General features: G+C 37.3%; 2 protein-coding genes across 2 annotated transcripts in view; one reads left to right on the forward strand and one right to left on the reverse strand.

The window, feature by feature from the left end:
• Nucleotides 1-13,099, forward strand: part of LOC126100225 (T-complex protein 1 subunit epsilon) — a 39,522-nt gene extending 26,423 nt beyond the window's left edge. The window contains exon 3 of the mRNA XM_049910800.1: nucleotides 12,075-13,099. Coding sequence (XP_049766757.1) covers nucleotides 12,075-12,605 — 531 coding nt within the window. The 3' untranslated portion in view covers nucleotides 12,606-13,099. The remainder of the gene's footprint in view (nucleotides 1-12,074) is intronic.
• Nucleotides 12,644-26,546, reverse strand: part of LOC126101255 (sodium channel protein Nach-like) — a 177,604-nt gene continuing 163,701 nt past the window's right edge. The window contains exon 9 of the mRNA XM_049911943.1: nucleotides 12,644-15,096. Within this exon, the coding sequence (XP_049767900.1) occupies nucleotides 14,975-15,096 (122 nt within the window). The 3' untranslated portion in view covers nucleotides 12,644-14,974. The remainder of the gene's footprint in view (nucleotides 15,097-26,546) is intronic.

Consider the following 26,546-nt stretch of genomic DNA (forward strand, 5'->3'; position numbering starts at 1 on the left):
CCTGCTTTATACATTTCCTTCAAGAGGCATACTGTTTCCTGAGGTTATTTCTGAGGTAGTGAAGGTATTTTAAATTTATCCTGCGACTCAAAGGAAATGCGTATTTTTGTCACCAAATGTGCTTCGTTTTATTGAAAGAAAATAATGTCAGTGGTCTTAATGAAAAACACACACACACACACACACACACACACACACACACACACACACACACACCATTTGGCTTGCTGTATCCACCTAGAAAATGTTCATAACAAAAGATGTTGATGTTAGTACGCAACATTTTTGCTCACATCAGGAAATGCCATCTGCTTGCAAGTTGTTTTTATATATTTCCTCATTTGCAGTATTGTTCATTGACAGTGTGTCAACTTACGTCTTAACTTGAGATATCAAAATTTGTCATGGAAACATGCTAAAACTTGCCAGGAAGTGAGGAAAATATCAGGGAAGTTCACTTGGGGAACCCTGATGATTTCTTTATGTAGTTTTCCTCTTTAAGAGGACACACTTTCAGTGAATTGTCCCTGTCTTTACTTTGTCGTACAGCTTATCGGTTAAAACTATTTTGTTGGAATGTGAGTCAGTGTGCTGTTTACGAGTTGTATTCTGAATCATTCAGAACTGTTAGTTGCCATTCAGGAATATCCATAAAAGGGTTGATAACATTATTATTATTATTATTATTATTATTATTATTATTATTATTTACATTTTATGGCCTTCATTGGACCACTCTAGCCAACTTTACACAAAGAATTTTTTAGTTTCCTGTCAGCCCAGTACTTCTTCATTCTCTCGGATCTCGTCCTTCTTTCTTCATCGGAAATCACCCTTCCTGTTGCCAGTTTGTTGCTTCTCATTTGCAGTCTGGTTTTGTTTGTCTGTGAGTTTCCTGAGTTTGTCAGTTTTGTTTCTTAGGTCTTCCAATGTAATCTGGAGCTCATCCATATCTTCCTTTATTTCTGTAATCCACTTAATGTTACTCTTACTGTTCTACAATTTTTCTATTATTCTCCTGATGATCCTGTTCTCTGGTGTTCTGATTAGATGTTCAAAAAATGAAAAGCGTTTTTTTCCTGATTGTACTCATTAGCAGTTCTATTTCCTTGTAGACTATTTCATTTATAGCTACTCTCCAGTGTCCATCTTTCTGGTACGATTTGTTGATGCACGTTCTGATGATTCTTCTCTCTATTTTGAGTATTTTGTCTATTTGTGCAGTGTTAGTTATTTTGAAGATGGTTTCACTTGTGTATGTTATTTCTGGTTGAGTGTTTTAATTTTGTTGCTATTGACAGGCTCTTTTTGTTGTAGGTGTTCTTGCTGACATATTGTGCTCTAGTCAACTTGTTTATTCTTTTATGCCTTGTTGGCTTTTCATTGAGGTTATATGTTATCATTTCTCCCAGATATTTAAATTTATCTGCAATTTTCATTTCTTGGAAATTTTGTTTGAGTGGTGGGTCAGTTAACATGATGACTGTTTTTTCAAAGGATATTCCAAGACCAATTTTCTGTACTATTTCCTGTAGTGAGATAACTTGTTGTTTGATTTCCTGAATACTGTTGGACAAGAGAACAAGGTCATAAGCAAATGCTATACAATTTAAACTTATGTTGTCTTTGGGTCTTCCAATTTAGAGACAGAAGTGATGATACTTTCCACAGGACCTGACCATCATTTTGCAGGAGAATGCTCAAGCATGTACAGTGCACGCTGTTACTGATTTGTTTGACAGATTGGGCTACTAAGTGCTATACCACATACTGCACTCCCCTGACTGAAGCCCTCGTGAGTTCAACTCGATTTCTAAACTGAAGGAAACACTTCACGGCATTCACTTCAGAACTGCTACAAATTCCAGAATGAGATTGTCACTCTGCAGCAGAGTGTGTGCTGATATGAAACTTCCTGGCAGATTAAAACTGTGTGCCGGACCGAGACTCGAACTTGGGACCTTTGCCTTTCGCGGGCAAGTGCTCTACCAAGTTTGGAAGGTAGGAGACGAGGTACTGGCAGAAGTGAAGCTGTGAGGATGGGGCGTGAGTCGTGCTTGGGTAGCTCAGTTGGTAGAGCACTTGCCCACGAAAGGCAAAGGTCCCGAGTTCGAGTCTCGGTCCTGCTACAAATTCGTCAGGCAATAAACTGCTCCACTCGAACTGTCAACACAACAGGCTTTGCTAAGAGTAACCTACAATTTCCACATTGCTGGAAACTGGTTATACACAATGCTGGTGACTACTCTGAAGGTCAGTAAAAGTTTGAAACACGTACCTATTTTGTACAAGCTGTAAATAAATAGTTAAGACTATTAAAGTTCCAACCCTCATATTGAGTTAAAATATTATGAAATTGGATTTTGAATGGTGTTCTGCACGGAAATTCATACATGACTATGGGGCAAAGTAAAAAGCTTTTGGCCTATGTGTAAGAGTGTATTTAAATCCAAAATGAGTTTGATAGAACCACCAGAACCAGACATTGACTTTGACTCGTGGCATAATGAAGTTGTGTGCAGACAGAGACAACTTTTTGATATGTAGGTTGTGGTGACAGATTGACCTGAATTGTAGTCAAAGGTCTAGGTTACTTGAAAGGGGCATGGCCATGAGTTTGCAAAGCAAATAAATGTGAATACCAAATCTTACCTGTAGTGACAAACTGATCTGCAGATTAGCCAATAGTCTATTTTAGGTTGAAATCTGTGAATTTCGCTTTAGTGTGTCCGAACCAACAGATGTACCATAAGATAACTCTAATTCTTGTTATCTACGATAGAAAGTCCAGAAAGGAATAACAGTAATATTGAAAGGATAAATTGCTACAGTCTATAGTTGACTTCTTCCCAAACCTTGATCAGTGTATCTGGAGTAACTGTTGCAACAATGCTGTCTTTAAAGTCAGGTGGATCAGCTGGTAGTGGAGACACAAATGCATGAACTGTTATGAACCCACAAAGGTAAAATTCACATGGCATCAGATCGTGTTGAATGTGGAAGTCATGCAAAACAAGTCCTATCATCTGACCCCTTGTGGTAGTCGGGTACAACATCGTTTAACCAATCATGTTCTGAGTTATGTCAGTGTTGCAGTGCACTGTCTTGCTGCCTGCCGAATAAAGTTCTATGCTTAAAGTTCTTCCAATTGAGGAAAGAGCCATACTTTTAGCACACCAAGGTAAGAAACACCTCTTACATGATCTTCACTGAAAAAGAAAAGTCCTCTGTTGGGGTATGGTACAAAAAAAATTTCAATTTAGGGGAGTCTTGTTACAAATGTACTGTCTCTTGGGGATTTGCTGACCCCTAGGTGCACATATAGTTTGTATTCACATTTCTGCATGTGTGAAATGTTGATTCATCACTAAAGATAGCACCATCCAGAAAAACTTTGTCATGCAGCAACAGTTTGTTTGCAAAGTTGGCATATAAACAGTAGTCCATAGGCTTTAGTGCTTGAAACAACTGAAAATGGTAATAACATAGTTTTAAGCATCTCCTTTAGTGTCTCCTTACAAATGTCACTGGAATAGCTAATTCTCCTCTAGCCCTCGAAACTGATTTCTTGGGGCTGCATATGAAAGCCTGTCACTTGTCCAATATGTTCTTCAGTCATTCTGGTTCATTCCATATTCTTCTCTTTGCGCACAAGTGTGCAAACAAAACTGTTTAAGTTGCTCTGTCATTTGAAGTATTATTTATACTAGTAAGTTGAATGTTATAAATGCTACAAAGTCTTAAAACCCATATATTCATTTTGAAGCTTCTGTGTACACAAGTTATGAACTTTTTTGTGTTAAAGCAGTTGTTATTGTGTCTGTCTAAATTATAGAATTTTTCATTTGTGATTGATAGGAAGTAATTTGTAGAACATGTGGAATTTTGGTTTTGAGGGCATGACATAATTAATTATTGCAGTGTACTGCTGCTCTTCAGTTGTGTGCTACTGCTGGCAGTTGATTATTATACTTGGTAGCCAATCAGGTGATACTAGACAGTAGCTAATTAGTATTGATCAGTCTTATAATGTTGGTTGTCACAATGTTGTGCTGTTTTTTCCAAATATGTCAAGATTTATGAGTTTATGGTTATGGTGGGACCTAACAGCACAGCTTAAATTACTGTGAGTGAAATGAGCAGAAATGAAATGAATAATCTTCATTGCCACAAATATGTACGAAATGAAAGGTGAGGTGACAGAATGACGTATAGAATACCCCAGGGTCTAAGTTAGGTTGGAAGGTGACAGTTTGCTTGTAAGTTGACAAAGCCTGTGAATGAATATGAATGTAGGTTGTGGATATATTATTACCTGTTACATAGCTCAAGTTCTAGGTTAGGTTGGAAGATAAGCAATTTGGTCGTCATTTGGTGGAGCTAGTGAATGTGTTGAATTGACATAACAGTTGGTAGTGTGCCCAAGATCTATGTAACTGTAATGACCCTCAATGTATTACAGTATTGGCTATGAAAAATACATAGTAATATAACCACCAGTAATACCTGTATAACACCTGACAGTAGCAGATCCAAAGGGGATGGTGCGACTGTGTCATGGAAGCTACATCCTGCCAGCCCAAAGAAAAATTTTAGCAATAATATATGTATTTTTCCATTTATTAACTTTTAATTTTCTGAGGTAACTTCCTTCAATATTCAAACATCTTAGAAGACACAACATAGTTATTAAATACTGCAGTCAGTGATTTTTATAAATAGACAATGGGAAATGTTGAAACAGATTACAACAGCATGAGAAAGCACTCTTTTGTGTGGACAATACCAGGTGTACCTGTATGAAATGAGTGTTAAGATACAACTGTGTCGATAGGGAATGTGTTGTGAACGAGCCTTAATTTTTTTTTTGTTTGGTTGGTATGACATCTGTCAAAGATATTTAGTATACATCAAGTCATGGAACAAACATCATCATACGTTTTCATTGTGTTAACAATGTCGAATTTTGTACCAGAAAGTGATGATTTGTGGAAAGCATTAATTTTTTGTTTTCATTTGAAAAAAAGTGCTGCAGAGTCGTATCAAATGCTTCTCGAGGTTCAGAAATAATGATTTTGATGTAAGAAATGAAGAACGTGGAAGACCACCAAAAAAGTTTGAAGACGTGGAATTGCAAGCAATGTTGGAAGAAGATGATATTTTGAGTCAGAAGCAAATGGCAGCAAAGCTAAATATTGCACAACAAACAATTTCTGACCGTTTGATAGCTATGGGAAAGATCCAAAAGTGTGGAAAATGGGTGCCACATGAATTGAATGAAAGACAGATGGAAAACTTAAAAACCATTTGTCAAATTTTGCTTCAAAGAAATGAAAGAAAATCACAGGGTGTATACGACCTGGGGCATCCGGGAGATCCGGGAAAAACCTAGGAATTTTTTCGTCTGGGAGAAAACGGGGGAAAAACCCAGGAATTTTTAGAATTCCGGGAATTTTTCATAGTTTTAGTTAACAGTTAAATTTTTGTGATTTTGACTGGTAAGAACCGATACTCTAACGAAGAATATTACTGTATACCGCTTCTGCAGAATAATACTGCAGCAACAAAACATGAACGAGAGAAAAAAAAACGAAAATAAAATTTAAGTCGCAAAGGAAATGCTCCGTATACAACAAAAAAACACAGTGCTCTTAAAAGTGTCTGCCAACCAAAGTGTGTCAAAGGCTTTAGGAAGAATATGCCTCCGATGAGCGTGATGTGACAGCTGTTTACATTAGATTCATTTGAGCAGTTGCGGGCGGGCTCTTGCGCGTGCGCAGTTGAGTCGTGCATGGGTAGTACCTGCTGCCGCTTCTGGCTATAGATGAGTGGCTGCGCGCCACCATCTGAATTGCTCCGGTTCGGAAATATCGTAGATCCGGGGCTGACGCACAGAGCAGTCTGAGTTGTTGTGGGGAGGTGGGTAGTCTCCACGTGACCTGTGTTTACATTCAGTGATTTTGCTGTTTGCTCTTCGTTTATTGCTCTCACATTAAATGAAAACAAAATGGATTTCTGTGGCTGGGAGCTACCAAATGAATTAAAATACATTCGCATAATCACGGAAGGCTAAAATATGTTGTTAGTTTCAGGTTTTATTTCCCCCTTTCCGACAGTCAAGCATTAAACACCTTGCAGTAGAATGAAGTTATTTTTGTCGCTTTGCTAAAGAGATTTGGCTTTTATTAATCTTTTGCGTTGAGGCAGTCAATTTATTTGAAATGAAGTGTTTAATTTCACACAGTTGGCTAGTTTCAACTGTTCGCTGCATCTGAAGTGCACGTTTCCATCTTCTAGCTCGTATGGCATTATGCCATAATAAAGAACCAAACATGAGATAATATGGTACTGGTACTCAAGAAAATTTACATCCGAATCTGGACATATGATTGTGCACTTTAAGCTGAATTTTAGTATGGTTCACGAGTTTTATGACATAATGCAAGATTTTTTCATGTTTTACACGTATGAATATGCGGGCTTCCTGTGTCATTGTAGCTGCGCAAGCGCAGTGACGCCTGTATCTGGCGCTCTCTGGCGACTGCTGAAACGAACCAATTTCTAACAGGTCACGGGAAAATATTGCGAATGGTGGTTTGAAAAGTGTTACTTCGAAAGTAAATTTCCTTTTATGCAAGATGAACTATGTGCAAGAATGTACAATGAATTTCTTAAATCACAGAGCGTTTGACTCTCTTTTAAAAATCAACTCTTTGATTACGACCATCTTCAAGGATTTTGAGCCTAGATCAGACATTTACATCGTTATTAAAAATTTTACTGGCACATTTGTGTGATGTATCTTTAAGTGTAACACTTGCTGAAAGATCAGCATTTTATATGTGGAAACTTAGCTTCTCTTGCAGCTTATTAATCTTAGAGACCAATATTATTTGTGAAAGCTTTGTTTTTCTTGTAGCAACACTATGTATATTAATTTCAACCATTAACTTATCTTTTTCGTGTGTTATCGTTATTTAAGAGTGACCTTGCTATTGGTTGACTACATGACGTGTCCTATGCTGTCATGGGGTGGCAAGATCAAGTGACACGAGCTATGACTGGCTTACAAAAGCGTATCGCAATCTGTTTCATTGCTTCGGAAAATAACATGCAGTGTTTGGGGGAATTTGAATTTATACTTCCGTAAAAAATGCAGTGTACATGTTGCTGCACATCAAAGATCTTTCCAAAATGTGTTTTTTTTTTCCCCTGGGTTTCGTTTTCTAAAGTGCCGGCAGATTCTACATCTGTGTAGAAAACCATAAACATTCAAAAGACTGATAAGTTTTACAGTGCCGAGGAAAAGTATACTGTCACTTAATACGGATAAAGTGTATTTTCACCTGGGAGAAAATGTATTTTCAACTGGGAAATCCGGGAAAAATCCGGGAATTTTTTTTTCCTTGTCCATGTATACACCCTGAATCAATTTTGCATCGAATTGTTACTGGCAATGAGAAATGGATTTATTTTAAGAATCCTAAACGGGAAAAATCATGGGTTAATCCGGAACAACCATCAACATAGACTGCAAAACCAGATCGATTTGGCAAGAAGACAATAGTCTGGGTTTGGTGGGATCAGAAAGGTCTGGTGTATCACGAATTTCTAAAACCCAGTGAAACTGTGAATACTAATCGCTAGACAACAAATGATCAATTTGAACTATGCATTGATCGAAAAAGGACCAGAATGGGCCAGAAGACATGGCAGAGTAATTTTTTTACACGACAGTGCACCTGCACACAAAGCAAAACTGGTTCAGGATACAATCAAAACACTTGGCTGGGGGCTGCTACCCCACCTGCCGTACTTCACCAGACTTGGCCCCTTCTGACTACCATTTGTTTTCATCAATGGGACACGCATTGGCAGAGGAACACTTCGATTCCTACTAAAAAGTCGAAAATTGGGTGTCTGATTAGTTTGCTTCAAAAGACGAACATTTCTACTGGCGTGGTGTGCACAAATTGCCAGAAAGGTGGTCGAAATGTATGGAAAGCAATGGTCATTACTTTGAATAAAATGTTGTTACTTTTCAATTCAAAATTAGTGTTTCATTTTCACAAAAAAAAATCCTCATTTCATACCGGTACACCTGGTACGTTTTCTATCCATTGCATTTGCAGGTGTGACATGCAGACGACTTCATTGCAGCAACCTTGTCTTTGTGCTGAAGTGGTGCATGTCTCACAGATTCATATCCAAAGAAAGAAGTGAGTGATGTGCGGTCATGTTATGAGCCTTATTGCTTGTAAGAAAGGTACTGATGGAGTGCAAACAGAAAAGCCGCAGACTTAGTTGCAGCATTTGAAAGAACTCTTGGTTTATGAGAAGCAGATTAAGTCTTATAAATTTTTTTACAATTACTGTATCTCAGTTAAGCAATGTAGCAACTTGCATCACAGATGAACTGTGTATAATAGGAGAGATCATAGTAGATTGGAAAAGCTTTTGTAGGGAAGCATGTGAGGAAATGTATTGGAAACAAACCAAAAACTTGGTGGCGGAGGTGGTGTCATTGATATCGGCAAAGCAATGTTTGAGAAAAGAAAATTTCGGGGAAGAGATAAGCGATAGGAAGTTGAGTATTTGGGAGAATAGGAACAGGAACCCACAAGTAGTTTGTTTAAGTTGGTTCCAGGCATATAAAGGAGAAGTTACTAAGTGTCATTAAAGAATACACCCGTTTGGGAACTACAGTTACTTGACTATTTCACATAATATAAGTGTTAGAATGATGGAGGATTTATCATCATCATAGTCGTTTTCCAACTTCAGTTCCTGGAGTGTGGTGTGTAAGTGCTCACCATCTGCTGTCTTGTTTAATCTTCTGTTCCAGGACAATTTCCCACTTGTGTGTTTTCTCCTCCACATCTGATCTTACAGTCTCTACCACCATTTTCTTGGTCTTCCCAGAGGTCTTCTTTCTATGAGGTTCAGGTTGAAATACTTCCTGGTAGGTCTTTTCATTGTTCATTCTCATTATGTGCTCATACTAGTGACGCCTGCATTTCTTCGACACTGGTAATAGGTACTTCAATAACAGCTACTTTTCTATTCAAGGCATTCCTGAGTTTGTCCTTTCTAGTTGTTCGATTCATAATTCTAATGAAGCTCATTTCTGTTGCTTGAATTCTGCACAGGGCTTTGTTTAGTAGGGTACGCGTTTCTAAACCATATGTAAGGAATGGTAAGAAATAGGTGTGGTACATGGGTGCTTTTGCTTTTTGTGGCGTTTTAACATCCCAGAGAATGTTTCTGATTTGACTACAAAAATTGGATGCTTCGTGTCCTGCTGAGTACTTCCTGCTCAATGGTGGTGTCTTTAGAGATTGTGCTTCATAGGTACTTGAAATGGGAAACAGATTTTACTTTGACTCCTGATAGAAATATATTTGAGGTTCCTTGCCTGTTTATGGTCATTTCTACTGTCTTTGGTTTACTTATTTTTAGTTAGAAATTTTTGAATGTGTTGTTACAATCATTTTCTTCTGTGCTTCATCTTCTGTCTCTCCCTATACCATCAAATCATCAGCAAAAACTAGGACATTTGGTTCGTTGTCTATTTTCTTGATAGATTTTATGATTTCCATTGCTATTACAAACAAGAGTGGTGATAAGGCACTTCCTTGTTGCCTATCTGGACACAGCTGTATCACTTTTGGTGCAGCATCTTGACTTTATTGCCTTTGGCAACTTAAGGTCTTCCAAACATTCCCATATCCTGTTTTGAGGAACATTGTCATATGCTTTTTAAATGTCCACGAATACAGTAACAAGATTTCTTCCATATTTCCAGTACTTCCCTGTCAGCATTCATACTGTAAAAAAAGATCCACGATGATGGTAACCTCATACAAACAGAGGAAGTTATCAGGTAGGAATTGAAAAAGTATTTAAACATGTTGCTAAACACAGATGGGGACAGCACAACCATTAACAAATGTAGTGTAATTAATGAAGTCCAAACCAATTGACACCCATTAACACAGCACAAGTTAGAAACCACATTAAGAGCATTTGGAATGGGAAGTTGACAAGCTTTAATGATAAAGGCAGCTGGAATATTAGCTTAAATTGGCTCTGTAGAGTGTTATCAGTGATTTGGGAAGAAAACAAAATCCCAGAAGATTGGAGTAAAGGAATCATCTTCCTTCTGTTCAAAAAGGGCAATCAACAAAAATGTGGAAATTATAGAGGCATCACGCTGCTGTCGCCCACCCTGAAGCTGTTAGAAAAGATCATAGAAATGAGATTTAGAAAGATAGTAGAACTTTTTACTTGAGGAAGAACGACATGGATTCAGGAAAGACTGAGGAGTTAGCATATTACTGTGAATTTCGAAATAGAATTAAAGGACCCCAAATGAGTGCACACACAAATGGTCCTGAAGGCATCAAGTTGTGGAAAAGGAAACCACTGCATGGGACTAGACAGTGCGTGAATATGTTCAATGGTTGGTTGGTTGAGTATATGTGTTGGAGAGGACAGACTCAGCAACAGCGTACAAGTCATGGTGTAATCACTTGTTTTCAAAAGGAACCTGGTAGTATCATTTGTATGTTTTCTGATGTTCATTAGTTGCGAAGAGAAGAGAAGAGAAAAGAAGAGAAAAGAAAAGAAAAGAAAAGAAAAAACCTACACACATTCTCCACAAGGAAGCACACTCGTACACACGATTGCTACCTCCAGCCACTCCAGTCAAAGTGTGACTGAAATGTATCAAACATGAACAACAACCCGGATGGGGGCAGGGAAGGGGAAGGAATAGCAGTGTATGAGTGAGGGAAGAGGAATCAGCACTGCCTGGTGGAGTGTGCAAGGAAGAATTTTGGGGACTCATCTTTGCTCTGCACTAAGACTTGAAGGTTTTTTACCTTCACATAAACTTATCTTAAATTTTTCTTCCATTAAGGTAAAGTGTTTATGTACCACCAAAATATCACAATCCAAAAAGTAATCTTCTTGCACAGAACTAGACAGTATAGGAATATGTTTGATAGTTGTTTGTTTGAGTATAAGTGGGAGAGAGGACAGACTGAAGAGGAAGATTTGTTTATGCACTTTTTGAAATCTACGGTAACGGTGTACAATTCATAGTATAAGCATTTGTTTTAAAAAATAACCTGGTATTATCGTTATTTGACTTAACATCCATTGATCTAAAGACTCCAGAACTGTAAAGAAATGGACAGTTTCAGGCATTTCCCTAAAACGTAAAATGTGCGCTTATCCCTCTCTTCCTCTCCCCCTCCCCCAAACATACATACAAAATCACTGAAATTACTAATTCCTGACCAGTGCTCATAATAGATTTTTATAGGTACATGTGAAAGACATTTAAATTTGACAGTAGATCCAGGCATTTTATGTCATCCAATACCTTTCACCTTGAAACTGATGCTGCCATTCATAGATATTACCATTCATAGATATTTTCAGAAAACATTGAACTGTAATTAGATAATCAGTCTCTGCAAACTTCAGTGCATTTAGCCTTATGTTTGCCTTCTTTGTTACTAACGCCTTAATGGGGCAGGCTGAGGGAACAGTTGACTGGCATCTTAATTATTTTGTTCTAATGATAAAGCATTACAAGGCGCAACATCTAATATGTGTAATAAACTGTTAAAACCTAAATATTTTTGGAACATCGTGTTCTCACCATTAACAAATTTCACTCCATACCATGTGCAGAAAGCTTTTGTTGAACATTACAGATGATGATTCTTGGGGGTCTTAAACTTTCCTGAGTTATCTGTGAGAGGGGTGGATGATCACCATGAATATTAGATCTTTGAATTCTAGTAATAATGTTGTCATATCTCAGCAGTTTAACAGTATTAGTTAATGTAGCTATAAATTATGCAGTCCAGTTACTTTTGCCAACTATTTACCATACTTGAAATAATAACTGTTCTCAGTATTATGATTTTTCTTTTTTTCGGTAGTTTATTGTTTAATATAGTTTCGTGCTTCATCTTATAATCTAGTTTTGTGCTTGTGATAGTAAAAGAAAAGATGTGATTTGTAAAAGATAATTAAGACCATAAAAAATTTATTTGCAGGATCGCATGTTGGTAATTGAAGAATGTAAGAACTCCAGAGCAGTGACAATCTTTATCAGAGGAGGAAACAAGATGATAATTGAGGAGGCAAAACGTAGTATCCATGATGCACTGTGTGTTGTTCGAAATCTTGTGGTGGATAACCGTATCGTTTATGGAGGTGGTGCAGCAGAAATCTCATGTGCACTTTCTGTCTCTGCTGAAGCTGACAAATTTTCCTCACTCGAGCAGTATGCATTCCGTGCTTTTGCTGAAGCGCTGGAGAGTGTACCTTTGGCTTTGGCTGAGAACTCTGGCCTCTCACCGATACATACCGTTACAGAAGTAAAGGCACGCCAAGCAGTTGAGGGCAATTCAGCACTAGGTATTGATTGTATGCTCAATGGCACAGCTGATATGCGCCAGCAGCATGTCATTGAGACCCTGCGTAGTAAGAAGCAGCAAATTGTGCTTGCCACTCAACTGGTTAAGATGATTCTAAAAATAGATGACATAAGGTGCCCCAATGACCAAGGCTCCCATGGTTTGTAAAACACTACTACCAGTTTCCACTTAAAGTTTTGGCAATGTTTGTAAAAATGTTGCATTTACTTTTGCTTATTTATGAGACTTTTGCACCAAGGAAAGCAGTGTAAGAAGTACAGTAGTTCACTTACTGTGATATGTGAATGCTTCTGTTTAAATTTCACCTTACTTATAGCTATTCATTTTTCTTATTTGTGAAAATGCTTTAAATAATAATAAACAAGGCAGAATTCTGCGAAGAAAAGTAGTTAATGTTATTGTTCCCTTGGTGCAGTATATTTCCGTAAAATGTGATTACCTAAAATAACATATTCTTCTTTGTTAATGTTAATCTGATTTTATAATTAAGTTGTAACAGATCTTAATAAACAGTATCATACAATTTTACGGTAACTAATCTGTCAGAACCTTGTAATCACTGACTAAATGTTGTGTTGCACCTTTTTTCTACACAGACGACTTTTTATTACTTTTCAAATAAATTTTTTGAACACATGAAACCTATAATTCTACATTCATTTCATTATTACTGAAACTATGCAATGAGAACTCTATTTTGGCGGAAGTTACTCAAGTAGGTGGTGAATGTACTGCTCTTCCATCACTTGAAAGTGAAAGACAGAATGGAACACCCTGCTGCCTAGAGTAACATTTTATGACATTAATGGAAGAATGACAACATAATTTATTGAGTTGTGGATTTCCTTTTTGTGTGTGAACATGAGAGTAGCATGTAATCATAATCAAAACTTCGATGAGTAGTGAACTTTAATTTGTTTTACCATCTTCATATTTGCCCATTTTTAAACTATATAAAAAATAGATGTACGTTATGATGTGTTTTACTAAAGGTGAAAAAGAGCACAGGAGTACTTAAATTTCTTGAGAATTCAGATCTTGTTTCTTTTATAAAAGTAAAAAAGGGAGAGGACAAACACTGTTGTAGATACAGAAGTGTGATAACAGTTTAGGATGAAGACAGTGTTAATGGGAAATGAAACAAATAGAAATGTGAGTTTAGGCAGACGCTTAATAGGGTAGTGTAACATTTTTAATGAAGCTGTTAAAAATAAATGTTTGACATTAATCTATCAAATGCACAATATCCTGAGTATGGGTCCCTTACGCTGTGTTGCTGGTTGTCCCATAGGTCATTACCTCAGTGGCTTGTTGACCTGCTCTGTCAGTCTGCAAAAAATAGCACTGAAAAATTTCCTGTGCGGAGAATGGTTCCCAGTAAGTTGCTTTCCCTGGTAGATAATTTCTCTTTCTGAAACAGAATTTCTGAAATTACACAGATATGAGCATGGCAGGCCTTGTATGTGAACTACTGCATTTCGGTGGTCATGTTGCAGGCACTGGTTGAACAGTCATAAAACCAACACATATTCCATATCCATGGCGTTAAATAAACTAATAACAAAGTACAAAAGTCTGTAATTAGGTGTGGATGCACTCTTCCAAGCCAGTGATGACGAAATTTCTCCTACAAGTACTTGGTTCAATCTTCATATGGTGAATTTAACATAGTCCCAGTCCCCAGTGTGTATTTTGTGTACAACAGATACTAGATTTCTGTGTGCTGGAAAGATGAAAGTGAGCTCTGGATGGATGGATGTTTGAGTCAGTATACATTAACTAAGATTGTGATCTGTGGAAAGTATAAAACGACATTGATCCAAGATGTAATGATAAAATATTGTGGTCACTTCAAATTTATTATGCAACTTAAATCACTCACAAAATCCTTATAGAAATAAACACAAAACAAATAATTAGTGATATATGTGTGTAACAAAATACAGCAAACGAACTCTAAATTATTGTAAGAGCATATAGAATAAAAAATGCTGTACTACAGGGAGCATTTCAATCTAGTTTTGTAAACCTGGAGTTCACAAACATTTCAGTAGCGCTGAAACCATATTGAAAAAGAAAACTGCATAGCAGTGAAAATTTTTCTGTTTGTGTGAAGGTTGAAGTGTTCCTGCTTCTGTTCTCCTGATTATCTCTTTACAAACTCATTCAGTGTGTTTCCACTTTGCCGCAATTTCTACCTTAGTTTGATGACTGAAACCTATAGCTATTGTTAAGAGGGTAATACCTCACTGACTTCAGATGTTATTTCAGTAGAAATAGTAGCAAAGACATAAGAGATTTGCATCAGAGATAAATGCAAGCTACATAAAGTGGTTTTAGATTGTAACCGACAAATTAAAAGTGATACGCCATTCTAATTATTAAAATACATTAGTACACTGAAAGAGAATTTTTCCCTTGAATAATAATATTTGTTTACTGAGTTTTATTGTCACTATGCACTGAAGCTAGTTGATCTTCGTCCTACATTATTTGTAGTTTTGGCTTCTTTATTCTTATTTCTGCTGTGCTCTTTTGTAAATAGTCCAATAAATGCGTATTGTGATGTGATACAGAATTTCAACAAAGCTGAGCAAGCTAGCTCCAACCAGCAGACCAGCAACAGCTCCTGTATACACTGAAAAAAAAAAGCAGAATTAGTGAACTTCCCAGGAGTACAATAATTTGAAGTTAAAAGTAAATTGACATTATGTATAGGAAACCATTTATAACATCTTGTTAGTGAGGTTCACATTGTGTCACAATAGGTGTGACATGAATTATTCTTATTCAAGTGACGGGTCTTTGAACTGCCCAGCCAGATGCTCATGACTGTTATTGCATAATCTGTTTACTGCCAAATGTTTCTGCTGTTTTTCTTGTGTCTGTTACATCACTAATATTTGATCTGGCTTATCTAAAATATAGTTTGGCTGTTTGGATAGTCCACAAATAATTTGTATTTATAGTCATGAAAATTGCAACATTGAAGTCTTATGTTATATGAAATCACTTTCATTTTGCCAACAGTCTTATTAAGACGGCTTTGAGGGATGGGTCAAGACTGAGAGCAACCTCTTGCATCTGAGGCATTAAGTAATCTTTAAAATTGGAAGAACCACCAATAATAAATAGAAGGCAACGCAAAAATCAGTGAAAACTATTGGAGTAAAAACTGGAAATTTGTCTACACAGGACAAGCTATCTTCTAAAATATTGTCTTATTGACAATGTCCTTCACCAAAACGTTCGCAACTAAACTTGGTCCTTGTTCACATCTCTTGAGGGCTTGGTAGGAGAGGTTGAACTGTAATGAAAAGGCAACATGAAGGTATACTACTTCAAAAAAATTAGTTTTTTGCATTGGCTATATCCAATTCATTTTGTGTGTTTTGAAATTTTGCCTGAGTAGTGATTTTAAAGCAGCTGCATACATAATTAGAATACAGTTACAAAGCAACCATTGGCTATAGTCACCAGAATAAAAGTACTTATAGTGTTTAACATGTTAAATACATATGTTTAGTCATTGTAAAGCAATGTAAAGCAAAATTTAAGAAATCTGCACAAAAACAGAAGGGAATGGTAAACAGGCAATAATAGATATAATGGTTTACCACATTACAGATAAATATTATTGACAATAATTGAGAAATTTATACCAAATAGATTCACAAAGTTGGTACAAAAAGCGGACTGCAACACTCCTGCAGAAACAACGAAAAAAACATGCCAAATTTAAATGAACGCAAAACCTCGAAGATTGGCAACCTTTTACAGAAGCTCGAAATTTAGCACATACATCTCAAAATTTAGCACAGACATCAATGCGAGATGCTTATAATAGTTTCCACAATGGAACTTTGTCTTGAAACCTGGCAGAAAATGCAGTGGAAATACTATTGATGACAGTGCTGCAAAAGCAGAGCTACTAAACACGGTCTTTTGAAATTCTTCACCAAAGACGACGAAGTAAATATTCCAGATTTCGAATCAAGAACAGCTGCCAACATGAGTAACTTGGTAGATATCCTTGGAGGAGTGAAGCAGCTTAAGTCACTTAACTTCTGGTCCAGACTGTATACCACCACTTTGGTTACTTTCAGAGTATGCTGTTGCATTAGCTCTGTACTTAACAGTGATATACAACAGCTTGGTTTATGAAATATCCATACTCAAAGACTGGGAAGTTGTATAGGTCACACCAATATCCACGAAAGGTGGTAGGAGTAATCCAGTAAATTAGAGACCTATTATCATTAACGTCAATGTGCAGCAGGATTTTTGGAACATATGTCGTATTTGAACATTATGAATTATCTCAGAGGGTCTATTGGCATGCAGTCAGCACATATTTAGAAAATATTGCTTTGGTGGAACACAATTAGCTCTTTGAACACATGAAGTGTTGAGTGCTATTGACAAGGGATTTCAAATAGAGTTAAGGCTTTTGACACTGTACCACACAGGCGGCTTGTAGTGAAATTGCAAATCCAGTCACTATATTCCATATCAGATAGTCCATGGTTTGTAGTAATTGACAGAAAGTCATCGAGTAAAACAGAAGTGTTTTCTGCCATTCCCCAAGTTAGTGTATAGGTCCTCTGCTGCTCCTTATCAATATAAATGATTTAGGAGACAATCTGAGCAGCCATCTTAGGTTGTTTGCAGAGGATTCTTTTATTAATTGTCTAGTAAAGTCACCAGAAGATCAAAACAAATTGCAGAACAATTTAGAAAAGGTATCTGAATGGTGCAAAAATTGGCAATTGACCCTAAGTAATGAAAAGTGTGAGGTTACACACGAGTGCTAAGAGGAATTCGTTAAACTTCAAATTACACGAGAAATTAGTCAAATCTCAAGGATGTAAATTCAACTAAACACCCAAGAGTTACAAACAATTTAAATTGGATAGAACACACAGAAACTTTTGTGGGGAAGGCAAACCAAAGTCTGCTTTTTATTGGCAGAACACTTAGAAAATGTAGCAGCTCTACTAGATCGCCTACACTGTGCTTGTCTGTCCTCTTTTGGAGTACTGCTATGTGGTCTGGGATCCTTAACAGATAGGATTAATGGAATACATTGAGGAAGGTCAAAAATAGCAGCACATTTTGTATTATCATGGAAGAGGGGAGAGAGTGGCCCTGACATGCAGGATTTGGGTTGGACACCATTAAAACAAAGGCTTTTTCATTGCGACGGAATCTTCTCATGAAATTTCAATCACCAACTTTCTCCTCCGAATGCTAAAATATCTTGTTGATGATGTCCTACATAGGGAGAAATGATCTCCATAATAAAATAGGAAAATCAGATCTTGCACAGAAAGATACAGGTGCGCTGTTCGAGATTGGAACTGTAGAGGATTATTGTGAAGGTGGTTTGATGAACCCTCTGCTAGGCACTTAAGTGAGAGTTGCAGTGTGTCCGTGTAGATATAGAGGTCCATGGCTCAGTCTGTAAAAACTGAACTTCTATAGGATCACTTTGTTGTCCATCTGCCTGCCTGTCTCTGACTGTTAGGAATCCTTTTTTTTCTCAGGAATAAGCAGATGTGTGCAGTTCAAATTTGTCACATATTAAGGCCAATGGTCCCTCAGCAGTATAAAAATTTCAAGCACCTAAATCAATGCAATCAAAACATGCAGCTATGCATGTCACATTGTCACATATGAGTTTTGAAAACTCGCTCATCAAAATGTATATGATACTTCCCATTGACCTACAATCATGAAATTTGGTGAGAAATGAGGTTTCACAGTACAGGCAAAGTGGAAACTGTTGAATTGTAATTATATCTCATAAATATCTGTCTGCAGTTAGTAAATACACCTTGCATTCATCATATGCCGAAAACATATAAGACGAACATTACTGCATGCAAGCATAAAATGTAAGTTATAGTCTTGTATAGTAAAAAAAAAAATTTTATCGGATCTTCTGCATCTCATATAAACTGAAGTCCTCTGCTCACTTCTCTTTGTACATCTGGGATAATTTGAGGAACTACTGTAGAAATTTTGATATGGTCTTGGAATTCCCAGGACCGATATCTTGCCAGTATGTACATCAAAAACAGGCAACAGTTGTTGAGATTCTCGATTTCCAGGATGGATGAAAATAATTAAATAAAAATTGTTTGCACGGAATCCTCAACCTGTGAGACCCACTTGTATCTGATCAATTTTTTTAACTTATTGTAAAAAGTTTACAACAATAAAAGTGAAGTAAGATCATATATAGATTCCCATCTTCCTTCTTAAAAACAGAGCCTTTAGGAGCAATAAGACAAAATGAGAAACAATATGACCAAAAGTAATATTTTTCCTGAACTTAAGGGCGAATTTTACAATGATTTATGCATGAGTCAAGGTATGGTAGAAAACTGTATTTTCATTGTGCATGTGAAGTCATCCAAGTGAGATTGCCACAGATAAACATAACAATCATAACCATAATACACGAGCAGTATAAAGTACTAGTTGGTTTGCTGACATAACACATTGTTACACAGGGCCAACAAAAGGCCCTCTAACCAAATAAAAGTGGCTTCCAATGTAGTAAACATCACACACATTATTACACTATTCAGTTTGAATACAAACTCAGTGCGGTTCAATATGCCGAAAGTAAAGTGCTCCATCAGCACAAAGTTGCAAGGTTTTGCTTGTGATTTTGGAGAGAAGTTCTTCAGCACTGATAGGGAAATATTATTTTGTAAACTATGAAGTTAAATTAGTGCAGAAAAGCATTTTAATGTGCAACACCTCTGTAATCCACTAAACACCAGCAGCTGTGTGAAAGGAAGTGCTAAAAATGACAGCAGACAGGTCAGTCTTAAACTGTGCAGTCGTTGTTAAAGGGTTTGGGTGAGGCTATGGTGTCTTGCAACTTACCATTGGAGAAGCTTAAGAATGCACACTTCAGGCGGTTCTTGGAAAAGTACATGTAAACATCCAGTTCCGAATGAATCTACATTGAGGTACAACTATCTGTGTGCTACGAGGTGGTGCTCAACAAGTAAGAGTGAATGTTACTGACCAAAAGATCTGGGTGTTCACAGATTAAACCACTGATGTGGGTGGGCACTATGTTTGCAGATGATATTGGTGTTCGAGCCTGTAGAAATGTTCCTGCTAATGTGAGCAGCTCTCAGGAAAGTAAACAACTTGACTACTGTCATTTTGTTTGACAACACTATCGAGATATTGTGGTCAGATGGTGTGAACAGAGACTATGTTTTGTTGCTAGTAACAGAGGGTGCTTCGTTCATGGCTATAGCAGCCAAAGGGCTTCAGATTCTCTATCCCTGTATGGTGTATGTCACTTGTCTTACACAGTGTTGCAGAAGAGGTGTGATCAAATCACCATGATGAGGACAAGTTAATTTTCTGTGGCAAGAATATCTCTGTGAAAGCTTCACTATGGACACACAAATTTAACGAACAAGCACCTTCACAGTCTCTCTTCTTACACCATGAGGTTCTTGACTTGATGCTGCTTAGCATCACTGCCCCAGCTATCCAAAATAAAGACAATCTTTTGTGAGCTCGATGGTGATGAATCAAATTCTAAGAAAACTGTGAAAGAGGCCATTTCAAATACGTTGTCTGGAAACCTGGCATACATCAATGTCTCTTTTTCAGTGGTATCAAAAGCTATCACACTACTGGCAGTTGCTGTTACTAGACTGTGTGATGCCCTGGATGCTGTGCAACATTTGCAGATTGAGTTGGGTCAAGCAAGTGGTCATGCGTTTGTCAAAGTGAACAGCATATTGCAAAGAGCTCTCCAGCACAATTCTGGATATTCTAGAATGTGCAAAATTACTGACAGTGTTTCTGGGAGGCCATAAGATTTGAAGACAAAGGACCAAAAAATGGTGTCTTGGATATTATGATTTTATTTTGAAACAGATGTCAATATCTTCTTCACAGAAGCATAATGACACATTTCCAAAAATGCACATAATGTATGTGATAATTCTAACCACAGATAGCTAATTCACAGTAAATGTATCACATTTATATATAGTGTCAAGTTTCTGTGCTAGCAGCAAGGAACATTTATAACAGTATACAAAAAGTATAACTAAGGTGGTTGTCATCGTCGTTGTCGTCTTCAGTCCTGAGACTGGTTTGATGCAGCTCTCCATGCTACTCTATCCTGTGCGAGCTTCTTCATCTCCCAGTACCTACTACAGCCTACATCCTTCTGAATCTGCTTAGTGTATTCATCTCTTGATCTCCTTCTACGATTTTTACCCTCCACTCTGCCCTCCGGTACTAAATTGGTGATCCCTTGATGCCTCAGAACATGTCCTACCAACCGATCCCTTCTTCTAATCAAGTTGTGCCACAAACTCCTCTTTTCCCCAATTCTATTCAATACCTCCTCATTAGTTATGTGATCTACCCATCTAATCTTCAGCATTCTTCTGTAGAACCACATTTCGAAAGCTTCAATTCTCTTCTTGTTCAAACTATTTATCGTCCATGTTTCACTTCCATACATGGCTACACTCCATACAAATACTTTCAGAAACGACTTCCTGACACCTAAATCAATACTCATGTTAACAAATTTCTCTTCTTCAGAAACACTTTCCTTGCCATTGCCAGTCTACATTTTATATCCTCTCTACTTCGACCATCATCAGTTATTTTGTTCCCCAAATAGCAAAACTCCTTTACTACTTTAAGTGTGTCATTTCCTAATCTAATTCCCTCAGCATCACCCGATGTAATTCGACTACATTCCATTATCCTCGTTTTGCTTTTGTTGATGTTCATCTTATACCCTCCTCTCAAGACACTATCCATTCCGTTCAACTGCTCTTCCAAGTCCTTTGCTGTCTCTGACAGAATTACAATGTGATCGGCGAACCTCAAAGTTTTTATTTCTTCTCCATGGATTTTAATACCTACTCAAAACTTTTCTTTTGTTTCCTTTACTGCTTGCTCAATATACAGATTGAATAACATTGGGGAGAGGCTACAACCCTGTCTCACTCCCTTCCCAACCACTGCTTCCCTTTCATGTCCCTCAACTCTTATAACTACCATCTGGTTTCTGTACAAATTGTAAATAGCCTTTCGCTCCCTGTATTTTACCCCTGCTTCCTTTAGAATTTGAAAGAGAGTATTACAATCAACATTCTCAAAAGCTTTCTCTAAGTCTACGAATGCTAGAAACGTAGGTTTGCCTTTCCTTAATCTTTCTTCTAAGATAAGTCGTAGGGTCAGTATTGCCTCATGTGTTCCAGCATTTCTACGAAATCCAAACTGATCTTCCCCGAGGTTGGCTTCTACCAGTTTTTCCATTCTTCTGTAAAGAATTCGCATTAGTATTTTGCAGCTGTGACTTATTAAACTGATAGTTCGGTAGTTTTCACATCTGTCAACACCTGCTCTCTTTGGGATTGGAATTATTATATTCTTCTTGAAGTCTGAGGGAATTTCACCTGTCTCATACATTTTGCTCACCAGATGGTAGAGTTTTGCCAGGACTGGCTCTCCCAAGGCCATCAGTAGTTCCAATGGAATGTTGTCTACTCCCGGGGCCTTGTTTCGACTTAGATCTTTCAGTGCGGTGTCAAACTCTTCACGCAGTATCTTATCTCCCATTTCATCTTCATCTACCTCCTCTTCCATTTCCATAATACTGTCCTCAATTACATCGCGCCTGTATAGACCCTCTATATACTCCTTCCACCTTTTTGCTTTCCCTTCTTTGCTTAGAACTGGGTTTCCATCTGAGTTCTTGATATTCATGCAAGTGGTTCCCTTTTTTCCAAAGGTCTCTTTAATTTTCCTGTAGGCAGTATCTATCTTACCCCTAGTGAGCTAAGCCTCTACATCCGTACATTTGTCCTCTAGCCATCCCTGCTTAGCCATTTTGCACTTCCTGTTGATCTCATTTTTGAGACGTTTGTATTCCTTTTTGCCTGCTTCATTTACTGCATTTTTATATTTTCTCCTTTCATCAATTAAATTCAGTATCTCTTCTGTTACCTAATGATTTCTACTAGCCCTCATCTTTTTACCTACTTTGTCCTCTGCTGCCTTCACTACTTCATCTCTCAAAGCTACCCATTCTTCTTCTACTGTATTTCTTTCCCCCATTCCTGCCCCTGGAAATGTCTTACAATTTAAACCTGGTTCCTAAATCTCAGTCTTACCACTATATAATCTTTCTGAAACCTTCTAGTATATCCAGGCTTCTTCCATGGATACATCCTTCTTTCATGATTCTTGAACCAAGTGTTAGCTATGATTAAGTTATGCTCTTTGCAAAATTCTACCAGGCGGCTTCCTCTTTCATTTCTTAGCCCCCATCAATATTCACCTAGTAAGTTTCCTTCTCTTCCTTTTCCTACTGTCAAATTCCAGTCACCCATGACTATTAAATTTTCGTCTCCCTTCACTACCTGAATAATTTCTTTTATCTCATCATACATTTCATCAATTTCTTCATCATCTGCAGAGCTAGTTGGCATATAAACTTGTACTACTGTAGTAGGGGTGGGCTCGGTGCCTATCTTGGCCACAATAATGCGTTCACTATGCTGTTTGTAGTAGCTTACCCGAACTCCTATTTTTTTATTCATTATTAAACCTACTCCTGCATTACACCTATTTGATTTTGTATTTATAACCCTGTATTCACCTAACCAAAAGTCTTGTTCCTCCTGCCACCGAACTTCACTAATTCCCACTATATCTAACTTTAACCTATCTATTTCCCTTTTTAAATTTTCTAACCTACCCGCCCAATTAAGGGATCTGACATTCCATGCTCTGATCCATAGAACAACAGTTTTCTTTTTCCTGATAACGACGTCCTCTTGAGTAGTCCCCGCCCGAATATCCGAATGAGGGACTATTTTACCTCTGGAATATTTCACCCAAGAGGACGCCATCATCATTTAACCATACAATAAAGTTGCATGCCCTCGGGAAAAATTACGGCTGTAGTTTCTCCTTGCTTTCAGCCGTTCGCAGTACCACAACAGCAAGGCTGTTTTGGTTAGTGTTACAGGACCAGATCAGTCAATCATCCAGACTTTTGCCCCTGCAACTACTGAAAAGGCTGCTGCCCGTCTTCAGGAACCACAGGTTTGTCTGGCCTCTCAACAGATACCCCTCCATTGTGGTTGCACCTACGGTACGGCTATCTGTATCGTTGAGGCATGCAAGCCTCCCCACCAATGGCAAGGTCCATGGTTCATGGGGGGGATAACTAAGGTAGGTACTTATAAAAGAGCTATCATTTGAGCTTTCAGCCAAAAGGCCTTCTTTTATTGTAGAAAACCACTTGCCTATCTGCAACTGAACTTCTCCTTTATATTGTGAGCTGAAATAGATTCTTTTCATAATATTGTTATTCCGTCCTGGACTTTCCATTGTTTGAAGTTTTATATGATACATCTGAAATACATTTCGCATAATTCCCTTTAAAATCTTGCTGACATTAATTTCTATTTCTACAAAGAAAGGGCTTATTTTAACCTTTTTATAAGAGGAGATACACAGTTGAAATAGAGTCTGTATTAAAATGCAAACCATTCAACAGATCCTTGGATATTAGGTAGGAATGTTTATGTATTTCAAACTCTTCCAGGAGATTCATTTTGAAGCCCATGTCTACTAAATGATTTCCATATGAAGCAAAAATGCAGGAGGAAGAGTGTGTTTCTTGACTTTGTGATGTTCTGCGAAAGTTGACTTCTATGAATTTTCACCGTCTTTGTTGAACAAGTGCTCATGAAAATGGGCCTTAAATGGCCTTCCTGTCAATTATATATAAAAACTCTGATATATATTACACAGACTGTTAAGCCAGATATGAGAAGTTTGTCAGTTGGGGCTTGTGTCAGTTCCACCTGCTTTAATTATTTCATTTGATGTCCTCGGTGTCGACATACCGTGTTGCTACACTGGCTGAAAAATATGGGTTGTGGATTCAAACACTGACTACTAAAATTATGTAGCCGACAGGTGCACAGTTGTGTGTCACAGTACTTTAATTTCTCTGTTCACAACTCCCCAATAATACACTGTTATATGGCCAGTGCACTATTGTTTAAACTTTCCATAAGCCTCATTAATAGTTTGCAGGCAAAACTCCACATACTGTTACGGTAGTTTACTGTTGAACAGCTACGAGCAATAAAACCTAACCACAAAGGTCACATTTCTTGAAGAATAATCAGGTACGTATGGAGCAGATACTGTCACTTTTTTTACACACGGACTAATTGTTTATCACTTGTTGCACAGTTAATTTAAAGCATTGTTGTTGTTCTAACCAGCACAGGCTACTCACCTGAAACTCAGCCGTGGACTGACTGTCTCGTGACTAAAAATCGAGCTGTTATATACCATCACAATAATCGGTACTGAAACTACTCATTGTTTAAAGTTAAATTTACAGAAATCACAATTAAAACTTAACTCACTCAATTAACTGAATACATAGAAAATTTGCCTCTTTTTAACAGTTTCTTCCACTATGAGGTTTAGGCCAAATTATTTTTTAAATCTTGAATTTAACAAATATAGTCACACAAACAATACTTTTTACAAAACTGTTAATTACTTTGGAATTAATGAAGGGCTGGTTTTGCTAACATGTTTCCGACTATAACCAAATAGATACTCTAAGAATACTAGCATTTAGTCTTCTGAATGTTTACATTTATTACAGAATTTATATTTGTTTATATGTCGACAATAGAGTTTAAGTTGCAAAACAATTAATGATTTCGCCCCATAATGGAAGTTACTATCAAGAAATAGTTGACATAAATTAGAAAATCAATTACATACATAAATCTAAGCACAATATTAAATCTTGAGATATTTACTTTACAAGTGAGGGCCAATCTTTCTCTTTTTTGAAAATACAGATTATAATCACATATGTTAATGTTTATTAGTTAAAAGTAACAACAAAAATTTAAGGAGGCAGATGGCAAAACAAGAGGGGAATTAAAATTATCCCAGCTTGGTTCGTTGCAGGATTTTTGCTATGTAATAAGAGAAGCGTGGTAACATTGGCTGTAAAGGATACACTGATGTCATATTTTTTTACAAATTAGCCATAGGATACAAAATGTCACCTAGTAATGGGACTGTAGTGTATTTCTTAACAGCAAGGCCATTTTATTGTGTGGAAGTACTCTTATTGATTTTATTTTATTTTTGTAAAGCTTTTTTTTTCAAAGCTTGCTTGATATTCATTTTTTTCCACTATATTATTAAGTTCTTAAATTCAGTGGCAACAGCTGAAGAGTTTATGGGGATATCAATAATACGGTCCACATAATGTATAAATACTAATTTTTGCTTGAAAGGGTAAGAAGAACAAGTGTGAATGGTGTTATCTGTTATGGTTGGTTTCCTGTAAACGTCAAAATTAATTTTAAGTAATGGAGAACCCAGGATGGAATAATGACAATGTTACAAAGAGGATAGATCACTACTCACCATATAGCTGCAAAGAGGCACAACAAAGAGACTACTATACACGTAGACTTCCGGCCACAAGGCCTTCTTCTAAAGTAGAAAACATGCAGACATGGTTGCTGTCTGTGGCCACTGAAGCCAAACAGTGTACAGCAACTGCACCTGATGTGAAAGTAATGTGTGGGTGGTGGGACATAGGAGGAGGCCGGGGCAGAGCTGGAGAGGGATAGCAGAGTAGGGGTGGCAGAAAGTATTGTGCTGCTTGTGGGAGCATGCAGGGATGTGATGGGGACAAGGTAGCATGGCTAACTACTATTACAGATTGTCCATAATTGTTACAGATTTATCACCTTAATTTAGTTACAGGGAGGTAGTAAAAAATTATGAAGATAGAGATTTTACAATTTGATGTTTTAAAACAATCAGGAAAAGTATTCTTTCCTGAGTAAGTTGTAAATCAGTCTACAAATCATTTCTTCACCATGCCTTAATAAGATTTTTCGTTCTGCACCTGTCAGCTTAAAAGGTAAGAATAAAACTGCGTGTGATCCAAGTGATGTCACAAGGTTCAAGGCACTCGTGTATAATCTGTTGCAGTTTTTATAACCACGTGAT

Source organism: Schistocerca cancellata, chromosome 9 (assembly GCF_023864275.1).
Source record: "Schistocerca cancellata isolate TAMUIC-IGC-003103 chromosome 9, iqSchCanc2.1, whole genome shotgun sequence".
NCBI classification, from domain to species: Eukaryota; Metazoa; Arthropoda; class Insecta; order Orthoptera; family Acrididae; genus Schistocerca; species Schistocerca cancellata.